At 48.8% G+C, this 21,726-nt stretch overlaps 1 protein-coding gene across 5 annotated transcripts; it reads right to left on the minus strand.

Moving 5' to 3' along the window:
• Positions 1-229: 229 nt before the first annotated feature.
• aff4 (AF4/FMR2 family, member 4) lies at positions 230-21,384 on the minus strand. 5 transcript variants are annotated; one of them, XM_076979529.1, is made up of 20 exons: positions 21,099-21,384; positions 13,393-13,519; positions 11,059-11,814; positions 10,633-10,677; positions 10,333-10,419; positions 10,000-10,030; positions 9,278-9,350; positions 8,711-8,794; positions 8,386-8,539; positions 6,116-6,937; positions 5,925-6,007; positions 5,120-5,348; positions 4,256-4,344; positions 2,852-2,915; positions 2,498-2,634; positions 2,215-2,286; positions 1,588-1,681; positions 1,294-1,337; positions 678-895; positions 230-585 (listed from the first exon to the last, which is right to left on the minus strand). In XM_076979529.1, exons 2-20 carry the CDS (start codon positions 13,513-13,515, stop codon positions 458-460), a joined length of 3,333 nt encoding a protein of 1,110 aa, XP_076835644.1. In that variant the 5' UTR covers positions 13,516-13,519; positions 21,099-21,384; the 3' UTR covers positions 230-457. The 5 variants fall into 5 exon arrangements, with proteins under 5 accessions (XP_076835644.1, XP_076835645.1, XP_076835643.1 ...); XM_076979530.1 differs by lacking the exon at positions 21,099-21,384 and adding an exon at positions 20,053-20,663; XM_076979528.1 differs by lacking the exon at positions 21,099-21,384 and adding an exon at positions 15,958-16,382.
• Between the last annotated feature and the right edge of the window lie 342 nt (positions 21,385-21,726).

Here is a 21,726-nt window from a genome sequence, read left to right on the forward strand (position 1 = left end):
TAGGTGTTAAAAATAAATACAAAGGAATAAAGCAGGAGAATCTAAAACAGACCAGGAAAAACGAATAAGAAAAATAGATGGCTTTTCTTTCTGTTTGAGCCTAGAACGATCCAGCGATGCGGACAGGACAATGCAGCCTAAGGATGCTCAGTTGACAAATGTGCACTTAGTTGCCTCCCCACTTATGAATATTTATGAGGGCCAAGGAGGAGTTGTGGTGCTCCAAAAAGCTCAGAGTTGTTTGTTTATGCTTTTTTATTTTTGTTTTAAGTGGGATGTTTGTTTTTTTTTTTTGTTTTTTTGGCAAGCTGGTGTAGAAAATGGACACAGTGTCACATGTATGTCTAAGGCAGATAAACTGGGAGCATTGTGTGTAGGGGTATGGGACTGCGGATGGAGGTCATGGCCGGGTGTTGGTGAGGTAACGGGGGGGGGGGGGGGGGGGGACGGGAGCCACTTATGAGGTGAGTTTGGCGTCCAGCCGCAGCCAGTGGAGGCCCTGCCGCGTGTAGCGCACCAGTTCAGTCATACTGCTGGTGTTGAAGATCAGAGGACCCATCACTTTATCCAGCTCAGTGAAGAACTCTGAGAGAACGAGAGAAGACGTGACGCATGAAAAAGAGGCAAAAAAAAGGGGCGGGGCAGGAGGCGGGGTTAAGAACTGCGCCGGTGCCTACCTCTCTGCTCCTTGGCCAGCTGCTCGGCCTGGTCCCACACCTCGGTGGCGTAGAGGAAGTTGGAGGTGACCTGTACGTAGCTGGCGGCCATCTGGTGGATGCGCTGGGGGATGGTGACGGAGGAGCTGACGCTCTGGCTGGAGCTACTGGAGGAGTAGCTGCCCGCGCTGCCCGGCGACAGCTTGGGCGACACCGGCGACGGCATGCCGGCCGCCTTGCTGCAGGACGAACAGAGGGGAGAGGTCAGAGGTCACCTGCCTTCATGTCTTCCCTACTTCTTGTCTTCCCATGGTCAGTCTAAACTGCGTTTTCCCTCGTTATGGACCAGGAACAGCAGCAGAACTCTTTGTGAGTCTGGTCTCACTGTTCAACTTGCACATGCACCTAAACTCTGATTCCCTACAGTAGTAAAACTTAACTTCATAAATCTGCAACAATGCACATTGCATTATGAAAAATTAAAAAAGCAATGACAATCATTTACTGAGACTGCTTCAATTTTTTAAGTTTGTGACATCTAATGTGACAGAGAAAGCAAGAATTGTGGAAGCCGTCCTCTTAAGCCTGTGGTGTAAGGATGTATATAGTGATGGAAAAGGCGGTGGTGTCGTCTTACTTTCCCATCCCAGGAGACGGAGCTTGAGTATTGCTCAGTGAATTCTACAACGAGAAAACACAAACCATAACACAGATTGATTGGACGAAACCACAAAGTTCCCTCTGTACTAGAAACGATCGCCCTGATTGGTGTCCCTACTCATTTTTCGAAGACCGGAACATTCTGAGAGAACGAACTGTACGGCAGTAATATCTAAAGGCTTTATTACGTTTCCGTTTACAGCAGTAACATGTAAAGGCAATATGAACTTCTTCCTGCGGGTTAGATCCGGACGGCGTGCGGTAAAGTTACCTTCAGATGTTCAGTGAGCGTCTTTGAGTACTTCAGAGCGCTCTCTTTCCTCAGCTTGAACAGTCTCAGGTACAGGAGCGACTGGCACCTCAAGCTACAGACATAAAAGAGGGGTGGGGGTGGGGGTTCGGCTTAGTTTAGGGTTTCAGAAGGCAGCGGCTCAGCCGTAAATGCCACGGGGCGATCTGCTGGTTTTCCAGAGTGAAACCTCGCCCCTCAAAGCTAATGACGGGCTTCTATCTGAAATGTCCTTTCATCTGTCTCGTTTCTGTTTAATGGATTAATGTATTAGTGTGGCCCAACCACGCAACATATCTCTGCTTCATCTTCGTCATCATGAACAAGTATTATTTATCCATATGAACCATGGAGGTGCCTGAGGTCGGCTGCACATGCAGCCCCTGAAGGTACCAGGATTGCATGCAACCTGCCCTAATTCACAATGAATGGGGTTTCAGTAACTGCCCCAAAGGGTGAAGCTTTGTGTGGGAAACCCAGACCAGGCGCCCCAGGGTACACCTCAACAAGGGAGCCATGGGGCGTGTCTGTACAGCAGACATCCAGACACACCCTCCACGTGGGCCATCTCACACAGCATTATGGGAAACGCCTGCTATGACTACCCACCACAGCACCGCTAGCCTTTTGTCTGCTGAGGTAGCATCTGGAGCCAGGTAGTTCTTTAATTTCATAGTGTACCTAGAAGGAAAGACAGACAGACACACACACACACACACACACGAGCATGTCAGAAAACACACAAATCTCCATCTGTCCCTAGCACAGGATTTAATGTTCTTATACAACTCGTAGTTCAAGAAGGCACCACTTCCCCTCACTGAAATCATAATGAACCCACTGGTGCACCGAGGTGACACTCGCCGTCTGCGCTGAAGACGCTGCTACTCACTTAATGAGATCCACGGTCTCGGCGTACATGGGGAAGGGCGATTTGGCTTCCTGCGCACTCTTCTCCAGTGCATTCCCACACTCGATGAAGGAGACCACGGCGTCCAGGTAATAGACGGCCTTCTCGAACCGGTCCATCTGTGGGTCGGGGAGGAACACAGGGAGGTGTTATTGGAACCACAATAATGTGCTTTTACGCGTTTGCACCGCAGCAAATCACAAAGGACGGAGTGTTCAAAGGCATCGCATGCTCGTCAAACCCTTTAGGATTACAGGTATCGCAATAGCGTGAAAGGGTGGTTTGGTCAAGAAGGGGTGGATTGGTGGAGAAGGGGTGGTTTGCTTTGGGCCTCACCAGAGCATCTGCATTGTGTTTCAGCTTCTTGGCCTCTTGGAGATAATGATCAGCAGAGTGGACCCTGAAAAAGACAAAACTCATGTATGAGGCGGCTGAGGTAATTAAAAACACGCGTATGAGGCAGCCGAGGTCATTCGTCCTCCTCCGCGAAGCTGCCAGCACAGATCACGCCACACAACTTGCCCACTTGGGGATTCTTTCGGTTTGCCGTTTTGTGAATGGTTTCAGTCGTACTAAACTACTGACTGATTAGAATGGGGTGAAAAGTCCAGACAACAAAGCATATTCCAGAGTTACTCTGGCCATGTGTTACAAGCGTAAACGTGCAGCTTGTACAGTTGCAGTTAGCAACCACATTTCCATCTTTGAGACTTTGATACCTACTACCTCTCCTACACTGACGAGAAGAAAAAAAAGTGACGTTTCATGTGTTTTAAGGCCCCTGTCTGCTGTCTACCATCTTCTTACCATCTGCTCCAGCTTTAGTGAACCACGAGGCTGCCTGGCACACTAAGAATGCTGGTCTTACTGTAGAGAGATCAATTTCTCAGCCTTTATCTTCAGGATTTGTGAACCAAAGTGACGAACTCTGGTACTTCATGAGACCTGACGCCACACGCGTGCGTTAAAAGTTAGCACAGCTTTTGCCTCGCAGACCCGCCGGGTTCGGGCGGCGGGCACACTTCACATTCTCCGCTTGATCTGACGCGGGAAATTGGATCTCCGTTAGTCGGACGTTACTTGTTTGGAGTTAACAATCGAAAACGGGCGCGTAGATGGTTTCGTGGGGGCGGTGGGGGCTGCGTGACGACACAATGCTCGCATGTGCGAATGGAAGAACTTTCGGCGTGGAGATGCATGTTGAATCGTGGCCATGGTCCGCTTTGCTTCGAGATTCGCCAAAAGACCTCGTTAACATGCCTTCGCATTTCAAAGCCTTTCACATAAACGGACCGCTTTCCTGTACATAATTCAACCTCTTTACAACCGAGTGAACCGTGGATAAACCAGCTGGCAGTCTGGATACTAGTTTTGTAGCATTAGAAGTTTTAGAGTCGTTCATCTTCACGTAGGAGCAGCTCTTCTTCAGTCAGATGGCTCAAATGTACAGCCAAACCACACAGATCATGCCTGCTATGTCATCCACCCTGTTGCCAGGGAGATGCAATCATCAATCATAATGTCATCCGACACGCCCTCCCAGGTTTGCGCGGGTAATAAACGTGGAATTTTTCTAAGTATTAACTTCCATTAAATTGCATTGAATACGTACGAGTTTCCTGAATGCATGTTGGTAAATGCTTATTCCCGCACACATCGTTGCTATTTAAATTATTTTGTAATCAGGTAGAACCATCATCAAAAGCTTTTTAAGTGTGAGAACGGGAAGTCCGTGGTTACCTGTCCTCGAACTGCAGTTTGGACCTCTTTGAACCATCTGAAGGAAGGGGAGGCACTGCTAGCTGGTTCTCCATTTTGGAGCTCTTCTCCTGAAAGAGGGAAGGACACACGCTTCATCAGAAAGGGACCCGAGACAGGAAACGTCATCACTACACAACCACTGCACATCCGCCATCAGAGATGAATCGACGAACTGCTGGCCAATACTGATTAAAACAAACAGCCATCTGGGGCTTATATGGCGGGGGCCGTTTGGCTGAAGCAGAAAGGTTTTTATGACATTCGCTTGCGTTCCTCCAACCTGCGTCTAAACTTTCACTCTCCGTTTTAAGTTAGAAGAGCTTTCAAGTCAACCACAGAGCACATGGTGGGCATGGGCACTTAGCTTCTGAAGGAGCTAGCTAGTACGCCAGGTACATTTCCAAGATGGGGAGGGACAAAACTGGGGTGGGTAGTGATATAAATATATGAGAAAAAGGGCATGAATTACATAAATGTAGTGGGAGATACGACATGTAGGTATAGCTGAGCCTATATGAAATGGATCATGTAATTCAGGAGCATACTCAATCAAAAGGCCAAGACTGAGACACTGAACATAGAAAATATTCTTCCTGGAAATACACAATTCCTTCAGAATACTGACAGTTTCACCTGTTGGCGTGATGTTGATCACACTTGGTGTTTACCAAAGAGGCGGAGAACAAACAGCACCCCCACACACACACACACACACACACAGTAACTGAGTCATATACATCCACCCATGTACGCACACACACACACACACACACACACACACACACACACACACACACACACACACACACACACACACACACACACACACACACACACACACACCTTGGTGTCGCGGCCGCTGCGGCTCTGCTTGTCGTCCACTTTGCGGTGCTTGGAGGTGGAGCTGCTCTTGCTGCCCTCCTTGGCGGGGGCGGGGCCTGCGGGCAGCGAGGCGGACGACTGGCTGATCGTGCGCTTGCGGCCCTGCTGCTCCGCCCTGGGTGTGCGCTGTGGGGCCACGGAGGGCGAGGGAACGGGCTCCTTCTCCTTCTCCACCGCACGCTTCGACGACCTGCCGCAGAACACAGCGTTGGGTCAGGCAGAGCCGGATTGGAGGAAAAAGGTTGAACAAGATAAAAATACGATGCATTGAAGCAAATTTGCTGACAGGTCCGTTATGCTACCGACTGCTTCGACGCCTTTTATTTTAGTACGCGAGAAGATCTGCATAAATTAATCATCCGAATTCCAACCCTCATCTTCCTGGGTGTTGGAGCCCCTGCGTTTTCCTCCCCCCACACAGTAAACGCGTCACACGCGAATGCGGCTTACGCAGAGCTCGTCTTCCACGTGTGAGGCCACACTGCCCTCCCACACCTCAGCCAGGCCGCACTGGGGGGAGGGAGAGCGTTTTTTGGGCCGGGGCGGGAAACATCTTTCGCTGGCGAGCAGCGTCTGCGTGTCAATGTGAGAAACTAAAGCGAAACTTTCGCATTTTTTGTTTTAATTGGCACGATTTTAAAAAGAAAAAAAGAAAAACAGAGAAGGGGGTGTGTACTCCGTTTCCTCAGGACGGGAAAGGATGGGAGCCTCGCGGGACGTCGGTGCCACCCTGCGTTTCAGGACAAAGACAGGAAGATGCACTTACTCCTTATTGGGCTTGTGGTGCGAGGACCTTTCTTCTTGCCTGGATTTCTTGTTATTATCCGCTTTAAGGCCGTCGTCGTCGTTCTGCGAACGCAGCATCCGAATGTTTACAATCGTGACCAACGCCATGAAAACAACATGGAGTGGCTGGAGGAGATAAAAGGGACGCTGAACGGAAATAAGAAACGTTACCTTATGCTTCCTCTTGGCCTTGCTCGCTGCCTTCTCCCCTGCCTGCTTCTGGAAGTCTTTGTTCTCTCCAGCGGAGTCCCGATCCGCCTTGGGCTCCCCGTCCTTGTACGGTCTGCCCGGCACGCGGTTCAGCAGGGCCAGGTCGAAGGACACCAGCAGCTGTCGGGGGAGGGGCGTGGGGGCGGGCGGGCGCTCGTCGGCGTCGCTGAGCGGCGACAGCAGCTCCTTCTCCCCGACGGGCGTGCGGATGCTCTCGACGTACTTGGGCGTCTGCGAGGACGAGGGCGCGCTCTCCTCGCCCTCCGAGTCGGACGACGAGGGGTCCGTGTCCACGAACTCCCGTGACTTCTGCGGCGTCTTGCCCGGCGCGCGGGCCTTGCGCCGGTCGGCGGCGGCAAGCGCCCGCGGCGAGGAGGAGGGCCGGGGCTCCTTGCGCACGCTGGGTTTGCGCGGGCCCTTGTTGGGCGCGCGGGCGCGGTGCTGCGGCGGTTCCGGCGCCGGTTCGCTCTCCACCTTCAGCCCGCCCTTCGGCTCCTCCACCACCGCCGGCTTCTCAGACTTCTTCGGCTGCTTCTTGCCCACGAAGCGTCGCTGGCCGCCGCCGCCCGCCCCGGCCCCGCCCCCCTCGCTCTGGGCGGGCGACTTCTGCCGGCCCCGCCCGCTCTCCGAGCCCTTCTGCGCGGCCCGCAGGTCCCGGCTCGGCGTGGGGGCGGAGTCTTTGGAGCCCTGGTTGCCATAGCCACGGCCTGTGTTGGCCTCGCGGTCCTCCATCTTTGACAGCCAGTTGTCCAGTTGCCATTTGTTGGCTGGTGGCTGTTCACGCTGGAAAATAAAACAAAGCAATCCAGCTACAAGGGCTGAAAATGGCAAGACTCTCATGCTCAACCAGTGTGTCTTAGCGTAACAGTATTAGCAACTCCAGACGCCAGGCTCAAGACACACTAACTTGTTTTGTGCTTACATGTGTTCGACAAACTGCCATCTGGACATGAACTGATTACATGAAAATGCAGGGGCAAAAGAAAGAAGGAGAGAGAGAGAGAGAGAGCGAGAGAGAACGAGAGAGAGCGAGAGAGAGAGAGAGAAATGGATAGAAAATGTACTCCAAATATTTGTGAGAGAAAGTACCCTCAGGCTAAAAGTGTGTGAGAGTGGGTGTGTGTCTCGCTACAGGCTAGGACAAAGCTGCAGTATAAATATTAGTGGGACAAGCCGATGTTGGGCTCAGGTGCGTCTGGGTGGGTGTGTGAGCGTGTACCTCAGGAGAGGCGGTGCGTGTGAGCGTGTACCTCAGGAGAGGCGGTGCGTGTGTGTGTGTATGTGTGTGTGTGCGCGCGTGTGTACCTCAGGAGAGGTGGTGCGTGAGTATGTGTGTGTATGTGTGCGCGTGTACCTCAGGAGAGCCGGTACGTGTGAGCGTGTACCTCAGGAGGGCCGGTACGTGTGAGCGTGTACCTCAGGAGAGGCGGTACGTGTGTGTGTGTGTGTGTGTGTGTGTGTGTGTGTGTGTGTGTGTATGTGTGTGTATGTGTGCGTGTGTACCTCAGGAGAGGCGGTACGTGTGTGTGTGTGTGTATGTGTGTGTGTGTGTGTATGTGTGTGTATGTGTGCGTGTGTACCTCAGGAGAGGCGGTACGTGTGTGTGTGTGTGTGTGTGTGTGTGTGTGTATGTGTGTGTATGTGTGCGTGTGTACCTCAGGAGAGGCGGTACGTGTGTGTGTGTACCTCAGGAGAGGTGGTGCGTGAGTGTGTGTGTGTATGTGTGCGCGTGTACCTCAGGAGAGGCGGTGTGTGTGTGTGTGTGTGTGTGTGCGTGTGTGTATGTGCGCGCGTGTGTACCTCAGGAGAGGCGGTGTGTGTGCGTGTGTGTATGTGCGCGCGTGTGTACCTCAGGAGAGGCGGTGTGTGTGTGTGTGTGCGTGTGTGTATGTGCGCGCGTGTGTACCTCAGGAGAGGCGGTGTGTGTGCGTGTGTGTATGTGCGCGCGTGTGTACCTCAGGAGAGGCGGTGTGTGTGTGTGTGTGTGTATGTGCGCGCGTGTGTACCTCAGGAGAGGCGGTGTGTGTGTGTGTGTGTGTGTGCGTGTGTGTGCGTGTGTGTGTGTGTGTGTGTGTGTGTATGTGTGCGCGTGTACCTCAGGAGAGGCGGTGTGTGTGTGTGTGTGTGTGTGTGTGTGTATGTGTGCGCGTGTACCTCAGGAGAGGCGGTGTGTGTGTGTGTGTGTGTGTGTGTGTGTGTGTGTGTGTGTGTATGTGTGTGTGTGTGTGTACCTCAGGAGAGGCGGCGCGGGGGGGTTCGTTGGTCTCGCTGTCGGTGGAGCTGCTCTCACTCTCGCTCTCGGAGCCCGAGCTGCTCTCAGAACCGCTGTGACTGCTGGAGTCCTCCCGCTCAGCCACCTCGCTGTTGTTGTTGCTGTTGTTGTTGCTGCAGACGTGGTGGCACACGTGAACAAACATCCCCACATATGAACACACTGCTCAGAAAACTCCATTATACATCCATTAGTGTTATTAGTAGTGTTATGTATAGTAAATATATACGGTTCAGAGTAGGGCTGGGTGTAGAGGTGTGTGTGTGGGGGGGACACTCCCATACCTGGTGGAGGTGTTCCTCTTTGCAGAGTCCTGCCCTCCATCACTGTCTTCACTGCTGCTGAGTTTCAGGTCGTCATGCAGCATGCTGGATGTGTGTGTGTGTGTGTGAGTGAGTGAGTGAGTGAGAGAGAGAGAAAGAGACGCTTGTTAGGTTAACAATATTACGAGATATTAACCACAAACTAAAAGGCATTTTCTACTTCTATACTAATTTATAAGATTAGAAATGGATATGATGACTGTATATAAAAATAGGAGTTCGTTTTTATGGGGTGGGGTGGGGGGTACACCAAATAATTCTTCATCAAGTAATTATCAGATGCCCTATAGGTCTGGGGCAGTCCCAGTAGAAGGTGGGAAAACACAAAAGACATTCAGAGCGTGGGGCCTACCCAACAACTGTGCTAGTCAGAGGCCAAAGAAAGCAACAACATTAGCAAAGCATAAACGGCTAATGCTGTGACCCACATGGGGAAAAGGGGGGGGGGGGGGTTTGGTGGGTACTCGTTTCTTAGAAAGCTGGCAGGGCCACTCAAACAAACTAGACTGCCAACTGTCCGTCACTCACTTGGACTGGTCGCCATCGCACGCCTTAGCCGGCTGCTGACTGGTGGAGGAGCCCTTCCCTGAGATACATTTTTCTAGGGATGGACAGATACAGCAGAGGAGATGAGAGGATAGATAGATGGGGGAGATGGGGAAGAGACAGTGACAGAGAGAAAGAGAAAGAGACAGTGTGTTAGACTGGACACATCACTTCAAGATCATAACATTAAAGGCACAGCTCAAGCTAGCAGTGCTAACGCTGCTAATGAGGATGTGCGCCACACCACTTAAGATGAGGCTAACCACAACTGCTCTGTTTTGTTCTCTGTTTATCTGAGCGCTGTAATATCACAACATGACCCAAAGATGATCTGGGTCCATCGGCTGGCCAAATTCCACGAGCCAGGTCTTGGCTCAAATGCGCTCAAAGCTATTCTCAGCTGTCCAAGCTAAGGCTCCACTCTAAAAGCCTTGAATGTCTGTGATTAGGCTAAATTTAATTTCTCACCACAGTTCAGCTACTTATTTTGACCTACAAGCTTCTCTCTCAAATGTCTATTAGACTCAGTGTACTGACCTAGTTCTGTCCCGGAAGACAAGTTTTTATTTTTACTGTTGTTAGCCACATTAGCAACATTAAGGCTGAACCATCCCCTACAGACTGAAGCTAACCACGCTAAGCTACGCACAGAACGTCTTTATAACTTTACAGATCACACCCAGATTCGTCACGTCAATACTTACTGAGGCCCCCGAAACCGGTATGCTGTGCATCCTGCAAAACAAAAGACAGGTTTGCATCAAGTCAGGAAAGGCCATACAAACGATCTTGCTCAGTATGGCCCAGTACACCCAGTGCAGAGACATTACAGCATATGACCAGAACGCAGCCAATCCCCTCGCGAGCCGCCGTCAGTCGGGCCCGGACCGTTCCGTTGCACCAGCTGACTCGAGAGTGACTCACTTCCCCAGACCTACAACCGTCGTCTACACTGTCAAAAATAAACAGCTAACGGCGAGGTACGCGGCCAGGCCGACACCGGCGTACGCCAGCCTCTCTCTGGAGCTATGTCTGACCTTAGTGGGGAAGGGGAACTTGGAAGGCTCTGTCTTGCAGGGTGTATGAATGGCTGTGAGTGGAGGAGGCCAGGACTGAGTCATTTCCTGAGAGAGAGAGAGAGAGAGATAGAGAGAGAGAGAGAGAGAGAGAGAGAGGGAGAGAGAGAGAGACAAGACAGACAAACACACAGGCAAGACGGAGGTGAGTTCTACAGAGCTTAGAAAGAAAAAGGAAAAAAATTCTTGAAGATGTTGTTATCGATACCTTCGTAATACAGCGTTACGGTACAAATGAGATGTATATTAAATGGCATTTACCTTTAAAATCTCATCCACGCAGCTGGCGTCTCCGGTCATAGACCCCTGCCAGGACAAATAAGGTCGGTCATCATAAAAGAATTTGTCATATAAAGGGCAGAAAGGAGAACGCTATCCTGCACCATGAAACCCTGTATGGGGCCCAGACGCTTGTTAAAAACGTTCAATTCTCAGACACTGATTTCATAATGTGAATTTCCTCTCGTTGATGCTCACACCGAGAGCAGTTGTCCAGATCTTAGATCAGGGTTAAATGACTATGATCACAGAGAGTCTCTAATCACATCATATATCTGATGAGACACTTTTTGAAAGATTTTGCGAGGGAACATGAAGGCTTTCTCTAACTTATTTACTCAAGTCGGTATCTCGGTTCAGCTACGCTCTGCGCCAGACTCCCAACCTGTGAGGGGAAAAGTGCCTCACCCCTTCGGGAGCTGGGATCTTGAGCTTGGAGAGGGACGCCTTGCCGTTGGTCTTCATCTCGCCACCGCCGCCGCCGCCGTGCGACTGGCCCCCGTACGACTCCGACGACGTCTTGGGCTCGGCCGTCTCTTGGCCGTCCATGGGCCGCACGTAGGCCGTGGGCTTCTGGACCATGGTGCTGTTCTTGGACATGAGCGATGGGGGGAAGGTCTGGCTGGAGTGCTGGCCGGCGGGGAAGGTGGAGGACGAGTGGACGCGGGACGGCGAGTCCCAGCTGGCCTCCCGCTCCCTGGGCGACTTGGAGCGGTAGCGGTCCTTGCCGTGGTGTTCCGCCGCCAGCGAGCGCCCGTGGCCGGCCGAGCTAGCCGAGCCCTTGGCCGGGCTGGATGTGGCGTGGGACTTGTGCTCATGCTTGCTGGGTTTTTTCCCGCCGCCAAAGTCTCGCTCGTGGCGCTGCCCGCTACCGCCGGCGCGCTGCCCGCTGCCGTGGACGTTCTGCGCGCCCGAACTCGAGCGGCCCTGCGACTTGGACGATGATGAGGCAGAAGGGGAGGGGCCGGCCGCCGACCCCACTGGAGTCCACTTGTTGCCCTGTCCCTGGCCGCCTCCCCCTCTCTGATCGGTGTACATGGACTTCTCTTCTGAGGACGACGACCCGGGAGCTTTGACCTTGGGCATGGGAGTTTCGCCGATGGTCTCGTCGTAGTTCCCTAGCATGCTCTGAATGCGACTCGAAAGTTTGTCTTCTTTGCTGGACTGCAGAGATGAGGGGATGAGAGGAAAAAGAAACAAGGGTCAGTTGACAGTTGTTTGGGGGTTTTGTTGTGGTTGATGAAACATTATTGGATCAATATGCCAAAAAAAAACATACAAACAAAAAAAAAGAGAACCAAATATAAAATGAAACTACATGAAAAAGTATGCAAACCAGACTCAAACTTACTTGGAAGTTACCCACAAGGCCAGATAACTTCATAAGTCAACAAACTAATAAAATCTTGAAACCAGCATTGAAAAAATAAGAAGGTACGAGATGAAAGGATAAAGGGTTTTGGCTCGTTATTGAAGACAGGCTTCTGCTGTTTAGTAAAGGCGGACTGTAAACAGATCGAGTCAATTAGAGAGTCAGCCAAAGCAGCCCCCTGTGGTCACACCAGCTTTGTGCTAGTTGGAAGGGTCTCCATTTCTCTTACAACCGCCTGTCCCGCTAACCGTCAAATACACCGAAAGACACCTAAACCCATTATTTATGCGCATGTCTACTCGCCACTATCAAACGCTTTGAAGGTATAGCATCCGTTGCTGGAGTGAGAGATATTATATCTGCCATGCTAAACGTTTTTGCACAAATTAATCAAAACCCGAATACTCGAATTACCCGAAAGGCTACGCCTGACAACCAGCGGCTGAAGGGACACTATGCTAGCCAACGTACCAACGTACCCTTTCTCGGTAAGAGAACGGAGGGGACAGCAGGTCTGCCATATTAGCCCCCCCCCCCCCCCCCCCATTGCCCCACCTGTCTGTATACATTTCAGGTTGTGTGTTATATGGGTCCACTAGCCAGGTAAAGCAAGCACCTGCCTCTGTTTAAAAGCAGCTTAAGACCAGATTAGTCAGTGATGGACTGAAATCCTCTTTTCTTTCAGCATGTCTAGGGGCCGTATATAATTTTGCCACTAAGCGAAAACATGGCGCGATCAGGGGTGGAGGTTTAGGGTCGTGACCTTGCTCGGTCCTTCGATGCGCAGGGCTTATAGAGGACTCGATGTCACACGCGCCCCCCCCTCCATAAGGTCGCATCCTCGTCCCCTGCCATTACCAGCTGGGAAGGTAAGCAGGCTCGAGGGGAACAGGCCCTCAGGAATGTGGCAGTGAGGGGTTGGGGGGCCGGGGACGCCCATGGGGGGGGGGGGGGGGGGTGTGTTGGTGGTGGTGCTGGGGGGTGTGCTATGCTTAATCGCTTATGGCGCTTCGTGGAAGGACCTAGTGGAACTGCGTTGCAGTGTCGCAGAGAGGGCAAAACACAACCTCGAGCACAAGACGCTGCTTTTCCGCGCTCCGCCACCAGCCATTTTAGGACGGCTACATGCGGGCGGCCAGAAAGCGCGGCCTTTTAACCAAGCGTACTTACCTCCCGGTTTTCTGACTCTCAATATGTCAACAGAAGGAGGAAAATATAAACAGACCCTCTCTAAACATAAAGATTACCGAAGGCTGTTTACAATATAATAAATGATAAAAAAAGATACCCTGGAGAGAAATTAAGATTGAAGAGAGCAAAAATAAAAAAATTAAAAAAAAGAAAAGTGAAGGAAAAAAAAAAAAACTTACAACTTTATAAGGTTCGGGGAAAAGCGGGGAGTTGGCTGGGAAGGCCTCTCCTCCCTGCTGGATTTCTTGATTTCTCCTTTCTCTTTCTTTCATACGGAGCACATTCCGGTCTTCACGGTTCATGTTGCTAACAACAGAGACACAGTCACTAAGCGTGGAGAAGAGAGAGGGGTGGGGGGGTGGTGGTGGTGGTGGGGGAGCAGCTTTCCAAAGCCTGAGTCCACATTTAAACCAAGGTACACGTGAACAACAAAGGCACAAGACAGGAGGCCTACCGACAAGGGGCGTGTCCCACTGCTACGCAAAACATGATTCTAATTTAAAAGATCTAAATAGGACTTCTGAACGCTAATTAGCACATTACTTCGAATTGTGAATGGAATTGAACCAGACCGTCTATTTCTGTTTCGTGCACTGAGGACATATGTCCAAATTCAAACCCCTAAAGCCATAAACATAATAAGGCCGTTCTGTTCTGAACATCACAGTGCTAAGTCTTACTGCAAAAACAAAACGATGCCATGAAGCTTTACATTGCCTCTGCTCACCTCTGTCATTAATTATCAATTTTCTTTGAAGTATACAATCAATAGTCCCTGAAGAAGGGTTCTGTAAAGGAAAGTGCTGTTTAATTATCTGGCCTACAAGGAACACGAGATTCGTTTTAGAAGGCTGGCCAGGGGAAACTGCGTGTTCTGCGACACAATGACTAATACAGCCCCGACGGAGGCGGCTTAAAACGTAGGAAATCCGAGATGACTGTCTACAATAGACAGGCAGGATTTAATCACCCTCTCGACTCGATTCAGGGGCCGATAGGCGAGAGGTCGCGCGGCCCACTCGCCGGAGAGCCCCGCTGGTGAATCGAGAGCACTAAAGACGCGATTGGGAGCGAAACATGGCACCCGCCACGGCGGCTGGCGAGCGGCCGTCTGCTGACGCGCTCGAGCGTCTAGAGAGAGCTCTGCGCACGCAGGAAGTCGTTGCCCTGGGATCTCCCTTTTCCTCCACTCGCCCAAACGACGGCAACATTGCAGCTAAAAGCCTAGACCGACACGACAGGACTCTTTTTCTGGAGGACCTCAAAACAGTCAGATGTTTCTGTGCAGCCAAGCCTGGTATAGTCCAACTGCTTAGTAACAAATGTTTAATTACAACAGCAAGTAGTTACTGAAATGGTAATGGGACAAAAAAAAAAAAAACAACAGAAAATCTGGCCTAGTTTAACTTTCCCAGTGAAGACAAAGACACGAGAAGCACGGATCTCGAGCAGAAGAGTGTCATTAGGATATCAAGAAGACAACAGCTGGCGTACAGCTCAGGAAGACTGAAAAAAGAAAGAGAGAAAAAAAGTCTTTAAACATCTACTAGGAGAATCGGCCAACACAGCTAGCCAGAGTACAACTTTTTAAACAGGACAACCGCTTGTAAATGAACCACCAACTGAGGTGTAACCCTATTAATAGCAGACCCGAGTACACATTTTGAGATTCAAGTCTCGCTAGTCATTACCGAAACGTCAAATCCTGACGGCAGCTCTTCAACCTAAAGGGGCAGTAGGTGACCCGTTTAAGATCCGATGGAACACCTCAGACAGGACGAACACCAAAAGCCTCACAGCATGGCGCAGACCTAAAGCTGCGGTGACCCGGCCGGCCTCTCCAGACAGCAACAGCGCCAAATGGTAACCGACGGCACTCTGCCACGACAGAGGCCCAGCCACAGGCGGGCCTCACACGACCATGTCCCGGTCCCGCTCAGCAAACCCTTCGGATGCTGGCGTTCGTGTCTCGGCTGAAGCAAACAGGACCTGCGGAGCGGTGTCTGTGTGTCTGACACGTTTCGCATTGATGGTGCTCATTAAACATGTGAACGGTTCAGTGATTCAAACCCCTTCAATGGGCCTAGTTTCAGTAACACCAGAGGACACCGAAACTGGAGTTTGAACATCCTGACAATTCAGAAACTGCTCCAGCTGAACTTAAAGCTGACCTGCTGTTATAAAGTGAATTTGTTTCAGAAGCATGTTCTATTACTGATTTATTAATTTAAAAGCACAGACTCCATTAGTGACCAATGACTTCTTATTTTCTGCCCATAGAATAGAAATTCATACAGAATGAGATCTCATACTGTGCTGACACTGCACAGGAAAGTCATGATAAGGATGCCTTAGATGTCACCAGATAGTGTGCGGGCCACAGATTTAGTGATTTAGCTTGGTCAGTAGTAGCCAAGTCTCCACTGAAGGCCATTTTTAGTCTATGACTAAAGTGTACCTGTGTACAAGAACCTGATACCAATCAACTCTACATGACTGACCTATGGTATCGGCCTACATTATTCTTCTGCTCTTGAAATAGCACTAGCACCATCGAGCCCAAAATCCAAGTAATAAAATTACATTATCGTCCTTGACAGACCTGATTGGTGTTCAGTGAAATTACCTCAACATCAAAAACTGAGGATGTGGTTGGTTGGCAGTTATAGGTCCACAAGTCTCGTCAACAACACTGCTGAAGTTACCAAACAGAAACATGGCTGAGGAGAAAACACACAGCTTACCCTGACTGAAAGACCACGGCCTCCCCCAATGAACCATTGGAAGGGAATACAAAGAAATCTCCAGCTGTTTGGGGGGGACGCTCCCCGTCGCCCCTCGCGGTCGGCTCCGGTGACTTTTTGATTAGCAGCATACACAGATTAATACGGCGGAGGCGTATTTCCTAGCAGTTGAGATAAATCAGACTTGGGGAGAGGAGGGTCTGTGGGAGATACTATTCTCTCGCACAGGGGGAGCATTGTCGAGGAACAATGCATCAAGGCAAGCGACAGGCACTTCCTTGAATCAGAGAGGCAAAGAGTGCGCTGGTCAAGCATTCCTGTGCTGTATGGATTCTTATTCAAGTAAAAGAAGTACCCTGGCGCAGTTTTTAGCGATGGCTGGGTTATCTCTGCTAAAGGCCCTGCTTCTTCTCAGGACAGAACATTTGACAGGCAAGATGTTGCAACTTTTCCTGTACTGGGGAGCAAAGCCCCCCCCAAGTGTCACAAAAAAGGCCTCCTGAAGTTTGTAATAAATTAAAACAAAACAATAAAGATAACAGGTTTGTAAAAAGCAAACATGTCTATAGATGGAGAGGCTTTGGAATTAGTTTCAAAAGGTTAATGTTTGACTCAGAAACACACTTTCACCTCCGAAGGAAAATGGTTTAGTCGGTTTCATTCCATATAAGGAAATGTTATTTTATGCCAGCGAGTCGCTCCGCCTCGTGATGTCACAATACTGAGAGAACTTCGACCAACCACTGAACTCCCCACAACACACAGCCTCCCTCCCTCCACTTGAGACCTGAGCTGCACAGCCAGTGTAAATTTCTTAAAGGAGCAGCACTGCTTTTCAGCCCGTGACTGAGCTGGGGAAGTCCTACCAAAATAAGCGGCACTCACATCGCGTCGTCTCTAATGAGGCAATCTCCTGCAATGTGGCAGTCATCCAGAATCCCCCCAACGCCACTTACCTAGCACAACATCCCCTGTAACTCCAACGGCACCGACGGAGCAAACAGGCTCAAAGCAGCTAGGCCGTCCCTCCGTCCTTCCCGACCCATAGCCGCTTGACTTCACCATTACGTGCGTGTGCGCACACACCTGCTGGGTAAACGCTGGCACACGTGCCTGCTGTGTTGCATGATGCAATGCATCTCAGCCAAGAGCACTACAACTGCACCCACACCAGCAGTTATTTTGGTTTTACCTTTGATCTGCCCAGTCAATCCTAATTACAAAATGGATGACTAGTTGGAGCATGTTGGAGTCTGTGCTTTAATCTATGCTAAAGAGACAACCCCACAGAATATACACGACACCAGCCCTCAGCATATCTCCACCGGTTCAGTGTGCTGAGCTAGAAAAATCATACTCATCCTCGTCGCCCAATCTAAAACTCAAATCCACCGCCCCATAGTGGAGTCTGACACTGCAATTTCTACGTTCCCGTAAAACAAAGCAATAAAGTTTAATGTGGACCGCTTCGATGTGGGCGAAGGTTATACCTGAGTATGGAGTCGTCAATTTATACAACCTGTTTTTTTCCACAAGCTGAACATGTTGTCGGGCATGAAGAGTTTTGAACAAGACAAGCAGGACTAGGGACCACAATGGCCAAATCCAAACATCCTTGCGAATTAGATTTCAAAGTTAAACGATGAAATGTATTCCCACACAATTTATTCAGTGCAGATTATAATTATATGGTAACTACACAACTATTGGCATTCGACCATTTGGAAGGATGTGAATGGAGTGTGTTTTCATTAAGTGGAGTTTTGTCTTGTATCATAGGATACAAGAGGATACTCGTAGTCCAGGATCCTACCAATGACAAACTGTCAAAACGTCTGTTACTGTGGGTTAGGCAAATATCATTTATTTACCTTATTAAAAAAAGACATGGAAAAAAGCTTTGGAAAACAACTATGAAAACAAACTAATGCAAACAGTTAATAATAATGACATGTGATATATTCATAATAGACACCAGCATTTAAACTACAGCAGTCCCCTGAATAGCAGCCAGCTAAATATATGGGGTTTATAGTTTGTTGGGGCCAACACTGTGTCAATCATTTATACTTTTTTAGCAGAAACATTTTTTCCCTTCATATTTTCCCGCTGACGTGATATCTACAACACCCTAACCATTTAGGACAGCTCAAAGCACAGTTAAACACGCATTCTGTGAAGACAATCCGTACGCTCAAACGTGAACCTGTCAGCTAAGAGCAAAAGTAGATTTCCCAAGAGGCCCTGAATTAAATTTGTCTGTTGGCTGCCCTACTTTTATAGAGACATCACCTCTTGTTATACCCCTAGAAATACTGAATTTCCTTTACTGGCACAGGAACCGTAGTAATCTGGTTGGCTCTTTATTTCATCCCTACACACTAGGGTAGATACAACAGCTGCTGTTCAGCGGCAGTTGATGCTGCTTCTGTTGGGAGTTTAATGTGCCCTTCAACTGCTGAGTCAACGGAAACTGAACTGCACTGAACTGAAGACTTTTCCAAGATTACTACTGACAAGCTGCGCGCCACAGAAACTACAAGGTGCCCTCCCCCCTCCCGCCTGCATTTGTTCTGCTGACATATGTACATATTTACATTCTTTCCCTACTTCTACGCTTAGACACTGCCTGGGGATTTGCTGTCTATTTTACTATTCTTCATGTGGTTTTTTGTAATTGTACATCCGTCAGGTATGCATGGCGCCCTTTCCTGGACGAGCCGTCCTCCATCACAGGAAGCAGAGCAGTTACCAAGAAATATGAATAATGCTGCTGTTAACTTAGCAAGACTTCTTAGCGAGCGGAACGACTGCTCTTATGTAAATCCGTCATGAGGCTTCAGCTCTGTTCAAGCTCTGACTGTAACAGTGGGCCGGGATCGTTTGTGCGTGGATGTCCTGGCGTGTGAAAAGGCCCGACACCACACAGCGTCACATCAGCAGCCGAACGCACTAAAACCATCCGGCCCCAAAATAAATTCGCCCTGCCGGGCGCTTGCATAACGTTTACATAACGTATTCCAACGGCAGAACAGGCGGCGGGTCCACGCGTCCTTCGCAGAGCCGCAGAGGAAACGGTTAACTTAAGCCACGGAGCAAAACTAAAACAGGAAGTACCGCAGGGAGGACTTGAAACGATGTTTATGAACGGTCTGGCCTTTAGAACTGGCCGCGTTTCCGGGACACAACTGCCATCACCAGAACCACTGGCCTGACGCGGGGCCACAGTTGGGCTACGTACTCCTAGAACATGCACACATCCCCCTCCACGCCAAAGGATACAGTGAAGTGTGTGCATGTGGTTATATAAACACCATAAGGTCTGCCCCAGTTCAAATGAAGAAGTGCAGAACTCGCTGCCTGTGCCACACTGATTAAGTCTCACAGGAGCCAAGGCATCCACACATGAGTGAGCTGGCTAATTATGCAGTGAAGCTTATTCTAGTGCCTGACACTTCCCTACTCCTCTTGACTTTAAAATGGCCTCCACGCACACAAAGTATGATGCCAAACGGAAGGTAAATTGTCAAAGGGCTGTGTAAATCTAAACTCTGAGATCAAATTTGTGAATTCACTTCAAAGGTTCAACAAGAAGCATCAGGGCAGATTGCACTTCAAAAAATGGATGAGTAGTGCCATCAGAAGAGCAGAGACAAATACAACGAACAATAAAAACAAACAGATAAATCCAAGAATTGGCCACAACCAGGCTGGAGAGAAGGCAATCAAACCAGCTGGACAGATCAACACAAGACCAAGCAATCCTAGCAGAAATCTTAAGTGAACATGACAAAGTTTCAAAATAGCACCAGCATTAAGAATGTGTCAGTAATAAAACTGAAATAGGCAGCTAGCTCATCACATAGCAAGAGTCCAATACTAAACTTCGGTTAGTTAACCTATTTCCTTTTATAAAAGGATGGAAATGTTGACAATACCTAACTTTTGTTGATATTGATCGATCATGGAAAGATCCCTAACATTAAAGTTATGCCTGAAATAGGCAGCTAGCTCGTCACATAGCAATAGTCTAATATTAAACTTCGGTCAGTTAACATATTTCATTTTATAAAAGGATGGAAATGTTGACAATACCTAACTTTTGTTGATCGATGCTAACGAGGGAAAGATCCCTAACATTAAAGTTAGGCCATTGAACCCGTGATAATTGCCAACATATTCGCAGATTGGTAAACGCGTTTTACGGTTCGCCAGGTAACTATGCGGTTCTTCTGAACTTAACGACGATAATGTCGTCATCGCCTCGACTGTGACGAGACACGAGGCGTTGACGTCAGTCTCCACTGGAGGAATGACGTTAGCTACCTCACACTCTACATGGCTCCCTTAAGAGTTGCAAAATAACTACCACATATGATCTGTTTTGTTATCAAACGTACACGTGACACCCGAGCAAAGATATTACATCCCAACAGCAACGATTTTGCCTTCTTACGTCGATAAATAGCTAGCTAACCAGACAACTATTTACCACTCAGTTAAACTAGCTAACCTAGGCCAGGAGAAGTTATATCATTCAAAACAGGGTAAAATGGTATCTGTCGTTTATAAGTTCGGACATACGCTGGCTTCAATACCCGATAGCCGTGATGGTACCATTAAAACACGGGGAAATAAACAGCCCATCACAAGTTGACCCATACCTGCTGGGAAGTCAGCTTCCCAACATTTGATGTCTAGCTAAATAGGTTAGCTACCCAACGTTAGCTACCTCTAGCTAGCTGCACTACAACTAGCTGGATTTTCTTATAGTTACAGATCAAGCATCATTAGCAAAAATGTGTCAATAGATAAAACATTTCAATTAAATACTTACACAAACATTGCCACTTTCATTTGATTTTCTCTTATGCGAAGTCGCTCGTGTGACTGTAGTTAAGTTAGCCGCATAGCTAGGCAGATAGCATGCAAGCTAACGCTAAAAATGCACCAACAGTCACAACTCAACATGTAGCTTGCTAGCTAACTAGCTGCGGCAGCTAACATTTCAATTGGCGTCTCGATTAATCTTTTATGAAAATGCAACTCGCTCGCAAAAGTTAACGTACATAGTCGAAAACATCACGTTTCCTAACGAATATAACTTAAGTTTTAGCTCGGGTGTTTTTTTTGCTGCTTACCTCTCGTCTTCTTTTAGGCCCAAACCATTGTAGCTATTGAAAGCCTTTCTCTTTGTCTTTTACCCACTTTCTAGCTAGTATATGAAGCGCCCCAATAAATGTGTCAGCGGGGATGATTTTAAAATGTTAAAATTGTAAAAAATGCTCAGCCCCCTGCACCTAGGTAAGCCATGAGTTAGAAGGTCGTTTACTCGCCATTGTTTTGTCTGACAAAATGTTATAAGATCTCAGGACCATTTTGAGGAGAGTAGAGCTCAGGAGAAACTGGGTTGGTGGATTTGGGCTCCGAAACTAACGCGTCATGTGACCACGACCAGCAACGCACCGCACAAAATGTAGAGAGTTTGGGGTTTTTTAGGATTTGTTTAGGTTCAACGAAATTCTGTGGTATTGAACAAATCAAACCAAAGTTTAATAAATAATTCAGGGGACACGTATAAATATTTCACTACAAGGACACGTCGAGACTCTGTCCCGTTTTAACTGTTCCAAGCACGACGACAAAGAGTGTCATTCACTAAAGTGCATCTTTATAGCTTCTGATTTGGAAGTGGCAATCGCATTATATATATATATATATATATATATATATATATATATATATATATATATATATTCTTAATTTGAA

This window comes from Brachyhypopomus gauderio, chromosome 18 (genome assembly GCF_052324685.1).
Source record: "Brachyhypopomus gauderio isolate BG-103 chromosome 18, BGAUD_0.2, whole genome shotgun sequence".
In the NCBI taxonomy this organism is placed as follows: Eukaryota; Metazoa; Chordata; class Actinopteri; order Gymnotiformes; family Hypopomidae; genus Brachyhypopomus; species Brachyhypopomus gauderio.